The sequence below is a fragment of the Periplaneta americana genome, chromosome 3, assembly GCF_040183065.1.
Source record: "Periplaneta americana isolate PAMFEO1 chromosome 3, P.americana_PAMFEO1_priV1, whole genome shotgun sequence".
Lineage (NCBI taxonomy): Eukaryota > Metazoa > Arthropoda > Insecta > Blattodea > Blattidae > Periplaneta > Periplaneta americana.
Window position 1 is genome coordinate 97395222 of NC_091119.1, and position 15668 is coordinate 97410889.

At 36.3% G+C, this 15668-nt stretch overlaps 1 protein-coding gene across 4 annotated transcripts in view; it reads left to right on the top strand.

Moving 5' to 3' along the window:
* The window catches only part of Ehbp1 (Eps15 homology domain containing protein-binding protein 1), a 97149-nt gene that overhangs the window by 4794 nt on the left and 76687 nt on the right, over positions 1–15668 (top strand). For all 4 annotated transcript variants that reach the window (XM_069821052.1, XM_069821055.1, XM_069821054.1 and 1 more), the window contains exons 2-5: positions 5250–5408; positions 6741–6948; positions 11961–12142; positions 15210–15304. In XM_069821052.1, coding sequence (XP_069677153.1) covers positions 5305–5408; positions 6741–6948; positions 11961–12142; positions 15210–15304 — 589 coding nt within the window. In that variant the 5' untranslated portion in view covers positions 5250–5304. The remainder of the gene's footprint in view (positions 1–5249; positions 5409–6740; positions 6949–11960; positions 12143–15209; positions 15305–15668) is intronic.

The window sequence follows — 15668 nt, forward strand, 5'->3', positions numbered from 1 at the left end:
GCTATGATTGAGTTAATCTGTATATCATCCTTTTCATCCTGATTTAATTTCTTCAAGACTTTATATGCATTGGTCTGTCTTCCTTGTACATCATATTCAATACCAGCTATGAATTTCTCTCAACTCTCTCTTTTAAGTTTCCTAATCTCTTTTTTAACTATAGCACTCGGTTTCTTATAATTAATGTAATCTGTAACATAGAGCTTGATTGTTAAATGTTATAAGTAGATTTTGATTCTGAATTTCTGGAGAAAATGTAGACCTTCGTTGTTATCTACAGGGTGATCTAATGTTTCGATCTGTCCAAGAGAGTTAATTACTGGTCTCTCTCTTTTTTCTTCATCTGAGTATATGTCTCATGAAACTTTCATGAAATACCTCATTCCACATAAGAAATGGAATGAAGGATTGATTCTTATGCACTTCATGCATTTCTTTTCAGTGTTGTTGAATTTCTGCTATTATTTTCCTCTAATACATTATTTTGAACGTTTCAAGATCCAATTTTGAAATTTTGCCTAATTCATTAAGACTCTTTAGTGAGGTTTTCTTAAATATCTGATTCTCCAAAATATTATTTGTAAAATTAATATTATCATGATCCCAGAGAAGTAGCCCAGAAGCCTGGAATCTATTAATTAGGCCTATAGTATTCAGTTTTTATCGATTTTTTTTTTCCATCCTTGATTGGTATAAACACTGCTACATTTGCTGACTCCAAAATACGGGTAGCGAGCTACCAGAATTATGCCAAGATCACAACCTCACATGTTAGATGGCTCTTGTGCCCGCCAACAGAAAGAATAATAGGAGTTTAAATATTGTTATATTTTATAAATGACCCAAACAAATTAGCAGTGTACTCCTAAAACCCAACCGGTCGTTCCTGCCCATTCTCACGAATCAAATACCGCATGATGATGATGATGATGATGATGATGATGATGATGATGATGATGATGACGACGACGACGACGACGACGACGACGACGAGGAGGATGATGATGATGATGATGATTAGAATTGGAAGTGGGTTTTACCCCAACGCACCTCAGCCTGAAAGACTTAATTGTGCTCTTCCTAATTACTGATTCAGAAGTTAGATTCTACAGCTTTATTTAGATGTATTATCCGCTTTACCAAATCAGAGTTCACTTTTTGTTGTGGGGCGGCTTCAAAGATTAGATAGATTTTTCGCTCTAAGGCCTCACAATTCATTAGTACACTGTAGATGTCTTGCTGTTTGATCAGCTTGTTTACATAAACGACAGGTGTTTTCTGAGAGCACCATGTCCAGTTAGGAAGCAGATAGCTCTTATTAATGATTGTTTATTCAAGCTTAATAGAGTATCATTGAGGTTTTTACTAGACTTCCTTATTATTAGCCTGTAGAGTTTAGTCCTGCGAATCTTCCTCCATCTTTTATAAGATCTTGTATGTCAAGAAAGACTCCAAGAGCAATTTCCTGGTATTCAAGTGATTTTTCAATCCTACTAAAGCAGTTGATATAAAGCAGTATAGCATGACCTTCCTTATGAAAGGCATGTTGATTTTCATGAATGGGATATCTTATTAGAATTCCATTTTGAATATGTCTTTCTACTAGTCTCTCCAAGGTTTTGAGAATGAAGGAGAACAAGCAGATGGGTCGAAAGGATTTGGGACTCGTATAGTTCACTCTTTCTGGTTTCGGAATAAATACTGATCTGCTTTTCCTCCAGGCCAAAGGTATATATCCAAAGGCTACACTGACCCTAAGGATTTCACTGAGTAGATAGAATAACGAATCAGGTCCTTTCTGCAGTAAAACTGGAAAGATTCCATCTTTACAGGCAGATTTAAATGGATCAAATTTATTTATGGCCCATTTAATTTTGGAGACATTGAGGATTGATCTGGCCATTCTCCAGTCCTCTTCGGAGGCTTTTAAATTATGGCCGTTCCCTCGCAATCACTATCAATGAATTCACATTCTGGGAAATGTGTATTTATAAGCAGTTTTAATGTCTCTTTGCTTGAGGTTGTATGTTCCCCATTAGTGCCAACAGAAGAGACAGAATCCCGGGCAATCACTTTATGAAGTCTAGAAGCTGTCTTTGTTGAGTCAACTTCTTGACAAAATTTTCTCCAGAAAGCTCTTTTCGCTTCCCTTACGAATTTATTGTAATTAGTTAGATTTCTATAATATTCTTCTCAATTGCCGTAATTTTGGTATGATTGAACAGATGCCTTATTCTCAGATTATTCTGTTCTAGGTCCTGGTTCCACGATACAGCATCTTTTTGTTTAGGTCCTGTTTGGATGGGACAGTTCTCCTGATAACAATCAACAATTGCTTCTCGTAAATTCGAGGCAGCTGTTTGATGTCTCCTACTCAAAGAAGTCAGTAGTCTAACTAAATAATACTCCTTCTCATAGGATTGCCAATTTGTTGTTTTTTTTAAGGCCTCACAATCCATAGTACACTGTAGAGTCTTGCTGTTCCTTCAGCTTGTTTACATAAACGACAGGTGCTTTCTGAAAGCACCATGTCCAGTTAGGAAGCAGGTAGCTCTTAATGATTGTTCGAGTTCGAGGCAACGAACTCTAGCCCACTGAGCCCAAGACCACTAGCCCGCAGAGCCCAAGCAGACCTCCTTACAGACTCCAGCGATTCCTTCACAATTCGTCACAATTCACTTATATATTATTAACCATTCTTTCTGCAAATAATGCATTGCAACACAATATTCCTTTACTTTATGCATAATATAACATATTTGCGTAAATAATCTTATTTATTACTCTTATTATTTTCAAAATAACAGTATTACCACACTAAACTTGTTCATATTCGAATGAAAAGTAAAAAATATAAAAAAAAAATCTTACTTTATACAACATTACATCAATCCTTCAATACAGAGTTAATGAATAAATGAAATGGCAATTTTCTGACATTACTATTCATTCTCATTATTAATTGGATAATAACATATATTCATGGTTCCCAGATGTGTCGTCCACATGAGTTCCGTTGATTACCTTTTCATTTACATTACTCTTCCATTTTTAGTATATCTTTCTCCACTCCCTTTTCATTCACCTATATTGTTCGTATACAAGGATTTTTTGTCCATATGATATCACGGTCATAGAAAATAATAGTAATAATAATTTTATTATTATTCTATGTTAAGTGTATATTCTTCTCTTCGTCAAAAGATTTGCCTGTAGTTATTAATGTTTTCTTTCTCCTTATGGTTCTCCCGAATACAATTTAATTTAGTAATTTATGATTCTCAAATACAGGTTAATGTTATGTTTATAATATGTTTGATATCTACCCACAATTTGTTATAGTTGCCGTTGATTCAGGATGTAGACTACCTTTTTAACGAGGTATCGGATATTTACATGTCCCGTGGATAACTGTAGAATCGTCATTTGTATTTTCGAACGAACTTTTTCAATGTGTTGCAAAACGTCCGAATGTTTGAATGATTTGTTCTAATGAGCTTTTTGAAAACGAAAGTGCCACCCTTCCACATAATTTATTAATACTCTGCACTCTATTTGTCTCTTCGCCATAGACATTCCAAAGTACGGGCGAAAATCTTGGAGGTAGTTCTCTTCTGTCTCTTGCTAGACTGTTTCTTGCATATATTATCGCAATGTATGCAAAAAGATCTTTGGCATCATCTTCAAAACTGTCTGCTCTTTGATGTAAATTATCTTCTATATCTTCCAGTGAAACAAGAGGAAGGATCAGAAGGCGACGAAAGCCAATGCGAATGACATCATTTAGGAAATGTTCTCGAAGTCCAAGATTTACTGGGTGACGCCAAATGTTTTAACGAAAAAGAAATAGACACCCCTTTACCACAGTCTAGTATATAGTAGACTGTGCCTTTACCATACTATTTTGTGACGAAACTTGAGCGGCATTTATTGCACTAATTTTGAATTCCATTAAAATTAATTGTAGCTTTAAATCCGAGTTTATTCCTTGTGCTGTAGTTTTCAAATGCTGGAATATACTTTTTTACATACTTTCATCTTTTCTAACGGAAAGTGCATATAGGTCTATTATATAACTGGAAAATTTTTCTCAAACACAATTTCATTGACTATGTTTGTTTAGCTGTAAAAATTGAGGAGATATTTTATTACTTACAGACATTAGAAAGTTAATAAAATGTACATAGGTCCTAATGTGGAGTGGACATTGTATCTGTGAACGAAAAATTGTGGTTAATTAAGTTGTTACTCGTGGTGGTGAATATTTGTCTTCATCATTGTAGACTTCTTTTATTCTTATCATCCTCTACATCAGTATCACTCCAGCTCTGTCTTCTATTCCTTTACAAACGCTCAGTAAAGACACATTTTATATGCAATAATAATATTGCTTTTTAACTTACAATTGCATATTTTACATTGCTTGAAAATGAAATAAAAACATTAACAACATTAATTGTAATTAACACAACTTGAAACGCAATTTTTATGTAGACACTTTTTTATGTGTGAATACAGTATTTCGTTCTAATAATAATTTAGCATATTTAATATAAGTACCTTTCGTTCAATTTAAGTTACTTTGAAGGAAACTGTTTACATGTTACTGTCGGTACTATTGAATTTACACCTCTATATCGATAAGCTACCCCTTTTAAATATGCAGTGTGCTTTACTTGGCTTGTGAAGTAAGAGCAATAAACGGTGCAAGCCTGCATGTAGCTGTGTAACGCAAGGCCAAGAGGAACTTGGGCCGGGGACGGCTGATTGTTCATATCTAATACGTACGTACATACATACATACATACATACATACATACATACAGGTGAACCATAAGTAATATCATTAATTTCAAGGGGTTGTTCTTTGAGATATTTTAAACAAAAAAAGTTTAATACAGTTTTGCTCATTTTTGCTTTTCGATATAAAAATGTTATGTGCAAAATTTCATAGTATGTTTTGGGAAAGTTATTGATTTAATTCCCAATATGCTCAGGCAGCAGTGTATCATGATAATAAATTATTGAAAGAATTTTAGTTTTGTCCTTGATCCAAACAAATATAACATTTTAAAATTCTTTTTCAGAACGAAAAGTTACATTAGTTCAGATCAACATTTGTCAACAACTGTCACTATGCCAACAAATACACACATTATGGCCTATATACAAATTTAATTGATGTCAAAATTTGAAATACTATAAGTTTACAATTAAATCATAGTTTGCTTTGTTAATTTTATTTCCAGGTTCATTTCTCGGGTGTCTGCCTCATGAAGAGTCACACTCATTTATAAAGAAAAAATGACCTCTGTTTGGAAAAGGCTGCAGAGAGTCAACAAACATGCTGCCAAGTTTCAGTATACAGTTTCATATCATCAGGTGACATTAGAGACGACATCGAAATGGTAAGTTAACACTTTGGTAGCTATTATCACGTGGATTTAATACATTTACAATATTAATAAATGTCGAGGGATGCTGAATAAATATGTTCAGGTTCAATTTCCAGTCATACCAATTGGATTACATGGAGGAATTTTATGGTGTGCTGCAGGTTTTTTCGCGGCATTTCCGTTTTCTGTGCTGACTTTCCAGTATGCCGTCATCATTCAATTCCAAATGTTTTGAGAGTATCTGTCCCAACACCATCTTTATCTATTATCAGTTGCGCTTGGATTTGCTAGATTTTGAATCTGTGTCTTTGGCGTGGAAAGCTTGTGCATTAGCTATTTTGCTGACTGTGAGCAATTGTGTATACATACAGTTAAACTGAGACAACTGTTGGTATTAATTCTTCATAGAATAACATTGTAGTCATAAGAAAGTGAATCTATTAGTCCCAAGAACTGTTGTTTATATTAATCTAATACACGAGATTGTGGCAATGAGTTAATGCTTTTCTCTTCTGTGAAGTAGTTTGTTGTTGTTGTTGTTGTTGTTGTTATCTAATGCCGGGCTTTGGCAACGAAGCCATTAACGTTCTTGCTCTCCAATATTTCTCTGTGGTGGATTCATCAGGTAGAACTTCAGAGGTTTGTAGATGATCTTCAGTCATTTCTTCTTCTTTGGCAATTTGGATTTGTGTAAATTCCTATTTTATTCAAGTGTTTGGCCAAATAATCATGTTCCGTAAGCAGTCTGAATTTTGCTACTGCAGATTTACATGGGATTTCTGGAATAATTTCTGTTTTTTTTTTTTTTTATTAAAATGCTCCATTTTTTATCTTTGGCTTTGGTACATAGTGCTTGGTTTTGCTTGATTTTATATTTGTTTTTAATTAGTCTTTTCATGGATGTAAAAGGTAGGCTTGTACTTGTATTCTGAATTAAATTGGATCCTTTTTTGGCAAGAAAATCAGCAGTTTCATTTCCAGCAATTCCGCAATGTGTAGGTATCCATTACAATTGAATTTTTTTCTGTAGTTTTTGAAGTTGTTGGATCATTTTGTGACATTCTTTAATTTGGATTGACATCATTTTATATGAATTTATTGCATATAATGCTGCTTTAGAATCAGAGAGAATGACAGCATTTTGAAATTTATCTATTCTGCATAGTAGGTGTTGGAGTGAGATATGAATAGCCATTATTTCCGCATCAAAATTTGTTGTATGATATCCTGCTGGTTGATAAAATGAGAATAATGCACACATAATTCCTGATCCTGAGTTGTTATCGATAGTAGACCCATCGATAGTAGATATGTCATTAATGAATTTGTTTAAAATTGATTTAGGAAACCCAACAAACTGAGTGTGGTATGGACACGACGCAGCCGTAGAGTAACTTCAGAGGCATTGCCATGGGAACCTACCATGAAAGACCCATTGAGGGGTGTAGTGGTGTGGGCTGTGCCAGAGAACAAAGAGGTCTCGGTCACTCTCTTCAAGGACCCCAGGACACAGGAGATGGAGGATAAAGACTGGACATTCGTGATCGAGGATGTGAGCATATAGTTAAGGCTTATCATTAAAATATCTTCCTCTCAAACTTTTTGACATACTTCAGAATGCGTTTTCTTGGCTCTAGAAGCCAAAATCCGTTAAATCTTTCATTTAATTCTTTCATAATTTGCAACTCGTTTTTTGGAAGGGGATATTTGATTAACTTTTTAGTATCATTTATTTCATTATGACTAAAAATGAACATGTGCTCTTTTATTCATTGAGGTTCTTCTACCAGGAACAATATAGTATCTGATTTCTTTTCATAGCATGCTTACTTTACATAAGTTATTCAGTGGAGTATTGTATCATGATATATGATGTAACATCACATCATCTCAGAAAATATAGATTCCTTCAAAAGAATCAAAACATTATACCTGTAAACATAATGGGATAGCAGTTTGACGGTAATTTACTGTATGTAATGAAAATAAATGATAGAATGACCACTAATTCGAGTCCTTGAAATTTCCTCATGGAAGCTCGACCATTGTATGGAGCTGGTGCACATCCAGCATAGTAATGAATAGCGAGCTACATTAGTAGCGAAATCCGATTTTGTAAGCCAGCTATATTGACTAGGAGATCATCATGCTGACTACACATTACCCATACACTGGTTGGATGGTCGTTCACCTCTGGTGAGGCATATAGACATGAGACCTGCAGTCTGTTGATCGGCCTAGGCCCTCCATGGACTGTTGTGCCATGGATAAAAGCTGTTAATGAAAATAAATGACAAAGAGAAGGGAGATGTTCATAAGTTTCGTTGAGAGATTGATAATACCTAGAGGGCTCCAAGCAAAATTAGTGTGCCATTTCTAGCCCACGTTGAATTTCGAAGCTGAATAACTCCTGCAGTTGTAAGCATTATCAAATGAAATGATGAAATGTTATCCATTTTGATTTAATTCTCAGTGGTCCACAGCTCCCTTGACCTAAACATAAATACCCACGGCTCCTTTGGTACGAGGTGCGTCCATAAAGTAACTTTCCCACTCGTCCCACAGCTAGCAAACCAATATGTTGCGCGAAGCGACTGCGTATATATGATAGAGTAATGTCCTGGCATGCGCTAGCAGAACTTCCCGAGTGCTCTCATTAGCTACGTTGCATTGGTTGAAGATGGATGCTCCTTTCCAGCTCCCGCCGCGTGTGAAGTGCAATCAGTGATGAAGTTTTTGAATGCACAGGGCATAGAGCCGATTGAAATTTATCGTCAGCTCTGCCAGGTCTATGGGCCTAACGTCATGAGCAAGCAGATGGTGCGTTGCTGCTATAAACAAATTTCAGCAGGATGCCAAAATGTGCATGACAAGCGCAGTGGGAGGTCAACCATCATCACAGACGACCGTGCTCATGACGTTAGGCCCATAGACTGGCACAGCTGACGATAAATGTCAATCAGTGCTATGCCCTGTGCATTCAAAAACTATATCACTGATCGCACTTCACACTCGGCGGGAGCTGGAATAGAAGCGTCCATCTTCAATGAATGCAACGAAGCTACTGAGAGCACTTGGGAAGTTCCACTAGCGCATGCGTCATGCCAGGACATTACTCTTATCTCGTACACGCATTCGCTTCGCGCAGCATATGGTTTACTAGCTGTGGGACGAGTGGGAAAGTTACTTTATGGACGCGCCTCGTACATGTCATCCAACACGAAGTGTGGAGGTAAAAAAACTTAAGTTTCGAACCAAAATGAATAAGATTAGTTATATTTCGTCACATTAAATGTTAACACATTGTAATTAAATTTTAATTTTATGACATCTTATTCTTGTAACAAAATCAATTGAAAGGATGAGCTTGCTTTTTCTTCATCATTTCTTCAAATCTGGGCACAAGATTAAAACTACGATTCGCATCTCTTTCTCGATATTCAATCACGATCTGTATTTGGTTTTAATGATTGCCAATGCTGAAAACCCTACCTCACATAAGTAGGATGTTGCAAAAGGAATTAAAACTCTTAGGGCCTTATTATCTACTTGTTGATAATCCTGCTTCACTAAATTCCGAAACTTGGGCAGTGATGAGGAAACGAATTTCGATTTCAACGTGGAGTCTGAAGAAATATCAGTGAGTTGCTCTTGTTGTGGCTTTATCCAACTGAATAGCGAAATATCACGTTTGAGTTTTTCAGTCAACTGATCGTTAATATCGTCCATCATATCGAGTATTCAACGACTAATAGTGTTATCTGACAAAGGCACACTTACCAGTTGCTTGGCAGCAGATTCGCATATCATAGTAGACACCATGTCCACAGCTGCTGGTAAAATAAGGTCTTCCACAATGGTGTGAAGCTTCTTGCTCTTTGCTACATGTAGGCAACATTGTAAGATGAAAGAAGAGCCTTTGTGGAAATTGTAGTTTGTTTAGTGAAAGTTGTTTTTTGTCCTGTCATTTCTTTTAACTTGCGGGAAAAGTATTTCCGTGGTTTGTTTACCAAACTATCATGATTTAACTTCAAATGTCATTTCATTTTATTAGGAAGCATGCTTTCACTAGCCAGCTCTTTCAAACAAATGAGATATTATGGTCGTTCATTTCCAACAATAGTGCATGTAAAACCGAAATTCAAGTAACTGTCGTCATACTTCCTGTATTCTCGTCTACTTTTGTCTTTAGAATTGCATGATACATCTGAAATGTCACGATAATTATCATCTTGAACTAAAGATATAATGTAATTATAATAAAATTACATTATATCTTTAGCTCAAGATAATGGTTTTCAAAAAGACACAATAGAACACCTTCTTAGAAAACGTAAAAATAAATTGTTTCGGACTTAACACACTTTTCTTGAACCGGAAACCTTAAAACCCAAAAAAACTTGGACAAGCATGACCTATTTTGGACAAATTTCTGATCGACTGAGTAATTAAAAAAAAAAAAAAACAAAATTTAAACATTGCTTTCTCCGCTAGTAACAAATTAAATAATGTTATATCCAATAAACTTCATAACAGATCCATTCCAAAACAGTGGCGTGTACTTATTACAATGTAAAAATTGTCCCAATAAGTACATTGGTCAGACATGTAGAAACTACAGAACCCGGTTTAATGAACATGTTTCGGATTGTAAATACAATAGACGAAAATCGAAATTTGCAACACATCTGATAAAACAAGGTCACGAGCTAACCAATATAAATGATACACTACAGGTCATTCACCTCGTGAATGATAATCCACGCATTCATGTTGCTGAAGAATTTTACATAAGCAATACATATATTAATATAATATAATATAATATAATATAATATAATATAATATAATATTTTCCAAACTTACATAGTCCCCTTTATAACTTAAATTCTCCATGCACAGACAATTTCCGGCGTTCCAACACATCCTCTCCCTCCCCCTCTACTTTTCAATATGATAATACTTAGTCAATTTGTAAACGTAACACTCCTTTGCATTTGTGGTTCAGCTTCCTGCAGCATCGGACACATTTCTTCCACTCCGTTTCCATAAGTAATTTATTTAACTTGGTGAATCCCTTATGGGATTTTGTGTATTAGATTCACTTAATTAAATAGCATAATAGTTTACATTATCAATTCCCCAATATAACCAGAATTTTCCACGTAATTTCAGATCACAAGACCACACATGTTGCGAGCGTTGCATATATAGTTTACCACACATGGTGCTGCATATTCACCTTTCTACTCTTCTCAGCCATTTTGCAACAGTACAACTTGACGTTTGTAAATGCAGACATCATGCAATTTCAATTATATGATTACATAGAGGGTCGTTCTGATATTTATATTGTTCAGACCTCACATCTATTACTATAGCAATTGTTTGCTTTTTAACATTTTATCTTTTCCCTAATTTTTAATATTTTACAGTAACTTGCGTGTGTTTTACATCCATTAGCATGATTTACAATTTCATGCAACCCATTGTCTTTTCACTGATTGTTCACAATGTTTATTAATATGCTAAAATAAAAACATTGTGATTTTGTAATACAATTAGATAAGTTTTGACGGCCTACTAGTAATAAACTTTAATTACTCATACAACTTATCGGATCCAACATGGTTATAAAATTTATTTGGTTTAGGTATAACATTGGTAATGGGTGATCCATGTGTCTGTCTATTACTGTCATGCTCATAATATTTGCATTTGAGTCTAAAGGATGCTGCAGTGAGGTCATGTTATCACTTATCACTATTGTTATCATCATCTGTTCTAGGAACAGCTATTTTACCATACCCTTAGCTGATTAGCATATTAGGTTTAGCATGACAGCCATCTATTAACTCCACGTGGATTGATGTACAGTAATGTTGTCAAACATTTTTAAACTTGACCAGACTTAAGTATTTCGAATGTTCTTGAAGTAAAAGGTTGATCCATATAACGTACTTATGTGTATATACAAAAACCTATTTTTGGGGTGCCAAGCATTCGAAAATAAATTGCGAAATTATCCCTTAATCTTCAAATATAAATGTGCCAGTGCTGCTTCTTTGTCTGTTGCTCATTTTGATTCCCTCATCTTCATTGCTAGCTGACAGAACAAATGTCGCTATCCTGACTCGATCTTTTACACAATAATACATCAAAGCTATGCATCTCTACATCGCATCACGTGTTTTTTCTCTGTGTTAGTCATGACACGGAATGATCGACTTGTAACCCACTTTCAAGTATGTCCCAAAACAAGGCATTCCCACAACCCATTCTGACATGCCTTTATTAGCAGAATTGTTGGGTTTTAGAGCACTAGAGCACATACTTGTCAGTCATTTGTTGTCTTTCTCTGATGGTGCTTTATACACAGAATTGCATTGTAGTACAATAGAAATGCATCTTGCAACAACAACCAGAATATGAATTTGTGAATTGCAAAATATGTTTACAAATATTGTAAGCAGTTTGAATGAATAATTGTTTGTAATTAGCACATTTTAAAGTATTTCTCTTGGTGTTAGAACCAGACTCAGATTAAATGATATGTGTCCTCAGGTGTCATCAGGGGGCAAGAGACGGCAGGTGGCAGCAGCAAACATGAACATGCGCAAGTATGCAAGTGTGGAGTCGACACAGCACCAGCTGCAACTAGCACTGAAGCCCACCACCAAGAAGATTGTTGCTGCCACCCTGGAGTGCACTCTGTCATGTGTGCTCCTGCGTGAGGGAAAGGCCACGTGCGTACTCTTGCTTTGCAGATGTTCACTGCAATTGAGTTTCTGTGACAAAAATGGTTTAATTTGGTTGAAATGGGATGGATATGGCTGATCTCATCTTGAGAAGAAATGTATGGGAATTAATAAAATGTTGTAATATTATTGTGTTACTTGGTGTGTACATTGTTTAAGAGCAAAAAGGTAGTTGCTGGCTGAATGTTTTGTATGCACTTGCCGCAAAATGTGTGTTTAGTCTGTGTTTGCCTGCTGCTAATACATATTAGGCAGCAGTCGGTAAATATTAATTTTATTTCTAAGTATTTTTAGGTTCCATTTTAAGTTAATCACAGCATGGGCTATGAGGCATATACAAGAACAGTGTTGATTTTCTTTAGAGGGGCGGAAATTATTAAAAGTTTTTAAGTTCTTTTTTTTTTAATGTAATTATAAAACAACAGTTCATTTTTCACAGTGGTATGTATTTAAAAAAATATAATATTTTAACTTAATAAAAGTGAGTTATGCTATGTGTTGTCTCAAACATAAGTTTTTATACAATTAACCAAGGAGTCTTAAACTCTAGTATAGATCAAAGAGAAATACATAGGTTGGATAAAAAGTTATGGCAACACTGCTGTCACATGACGATGGTGCGTTCGAGAGCTGCCAGCTATGTGGACTGTTAGATGAGTTAGTGCAGCCAGCGGCGACAGTACTCTGTCAATCTACTGCAGTGTGTAGAACATTGACTTTCATATGGATAGTGCGAGCGCCCTAAGACCACTTTTACAAAACTAGAGCAACGTTCCTGGATCAAAATTGAAGTGACACGAGGTCGTAGTGCACAAGAATGTTTTCAGGAACTGTGTGAAGCATGTGCCGATGCAGCGTTGTCATATCGCACAGTGGCACAATGGGTTAAAGCGTTCCGGGAAGGCAGGGATCCCATTCAGGACAACCTCCGTACAGGACGATCCCGCATGGAGGACAACACAGTTCAACGCCTTGCTTCCCTGTTGGATGCTGATCGCCGTTGGACTGCACGTGAGTTAGCAGCGAAAGTCAGAGTATGTCACAAAACTGTGCTCCACATTCTGCAAGACATTCTGGGTTACCGCAAAATTACAGGGTGTTGGATACCCCATGAAATTTCCGAGGTTTAACAATGGCATCGCTATGCAGTTGCACAGGCCTTGTTGGACCGGTACCAAAGAAAAGATGACTTTCTTGGACGAATCGTCGCTATGGACGAAACCTGCGCTCACTCATACAAACCAACCAAACTTGAAACGTCAATCAAATGAATGGAAGCATCCAGGTTCTTCTCGTCCGAAGAAAGTGCGCCCTACACAAAGTGCTGTGAAAGTGATGTTAATTGTGGCGTATGAAATTGATGGGGTAATACTGCATCACGCTGTACCTCCAAGCAGATGGCAAACGCGGACTTCTACTGCAGGTTCCTGCAGCACCAACTTCGTCCAGCCCTCAGGAGAAAACGACGACACTTGGTGGTACAGAATCCCATCATTCTTCATGATAATGCAAGGAGTCACACCACTGCTGCTGTCAAGGACTTCTTGCACCGCTGGCAATGGGAGATTCTGGAACATCCACCGTACTCACTCGATATGAGTTCATGCGATTACGATCTTTTCACCAAAGTGAAAGAACCACTGCGAGGGACCCAGTACAATACCAGAGATGAACTTATCCGTGCTATAGGGCAGTCAATACGGAACATCAACAAAGATGGATGCGCTGATGGTGTACAATGCCTTCCAAACATTTAGGAAAAAGTAATAAATAAGGGTATGTAAATGTTTAACCCCTGTGAATAAAGCCATGTCAGAAGTATCGAACTGTTGCCATTACTTTTTATCCAACCTCAGATCATTATATTTATAATGTTGTTGTTTTCTAATGCCAGGCATTTGACAGTAAAGTTATTTGACATCTTGCACTCCAATATTTTTCAAAGATATTATCATGGTCAGCCACTGAAGCACAGATTTTGAGGTGTTCCGAATCCATTTCTTGGTTTGAGTTGCACAATGGGCAGTTAGGGGACTGATATATTCCAAATGACAAGTTGTAGCCAATTTAAGTGAACACCATATTTTAACGTTTTAGTGGCTACTTCATTTACACACAACTCCCAAAATGTCTGGAGGACCACACCTGCTGTTGGTTGACGGGTCCATTGGACCTAGCTGGGAGATCTTGTTGATCACCAGCTTTCCCTCCTTAAGCCACTGGAGGACGATTTTAGTGCCATAGCAGGTCAGCACTAGGAACAGAAAAGTAGAAAGAGGAGGAACGGAAGTGAAATGAACCCCTAGGGTTCGAATGCTCTAATGTCATCGGGGTCGAAGAAAGTAAGAGTTTAGTCAGAGGACTGGATAGGAAAGGGTAAAGAGAGAATTAGGTATTGAATAGAGGAAAATTATACGAAATTCAGTCATTAACTCATCAAGCTGACCAGTGCTAATTGATGAGTAGCCCCTCCCTTTAGTTCAGCTCGTAAAATTATGCTTACTAATAGCTGCACCACAGGAAGGTAGGGATGGGACATTGGGTATTTGTCCAGGTTGGTTCCTTAAAGTGGATTACGGGTATTATCCTTTCTCAAGAGATAATTTTTCCACTTTTTCCTGTATGTCATAATTTTTTCATTCAACGAAAATATACAGTATATCTTCATTTTTAATTTGGTCTAATCTAGTACATCCTTTTATTATTCGAAGGTATTTCATTTTTGTTTCTTGTATATGATTTCAGTCTTTCTTCCTTATAAACAGTCCATGTTTCACAACCATGTAATAAACTGTAACAGCCATTGTTTTATAGAATTTTAGATTTGTTTCTCTTAGACTTTTTCTTTTCAATTGCTATTACTCCACAAATGTGTTGACATTTATTTAGTTATAATGTAATAATTTATTTATAGTGTAAACGTGAAGCTAGAAAAAACATTTTTAATTTTTTAATGGACGTTCCAACACAATGTGCACACCAACTATTAACCAGAAACGACTTATTTACTCTCTAAGTTGCTGGACATATAAGACAGTAGAACATGTTCTTGCAGAGATGAGGACATGCAGAGCCTAGCCAGTCTCATGAGTGTCAACAACAACGATATTGCTCCTCTAGATGACTTTGATGACGATGAAGATACTGAAGGTGAAGTTGAAAATAATTATGTTGTGCCTATTATTATGATATTCTGTAATTTGGCGTACGTGGTGGTATAGGTCTAATGGTTACAGTTCTAAACCAGAAAGCCAAAGATCGCAGGTTCGATTCCTGATGGAGCCATGGATTTTCAAATTAACGTAATTCTTTCAGATGCACTATAAACCTGGGGTGTTTTCCTTGGGTGTAAAGACTGTAAGCACACAGGACTGACATCCTTACTGCTACTAATGTTGATTGCAAATTTAGAAACCTTAACCTCCTGCTATGTTGTGGGTCTCCATAGTCTGTAATAGGGATAACAAGGAAACAACAAATATTATTATTAATATGTACTATAAAAACAACTTCA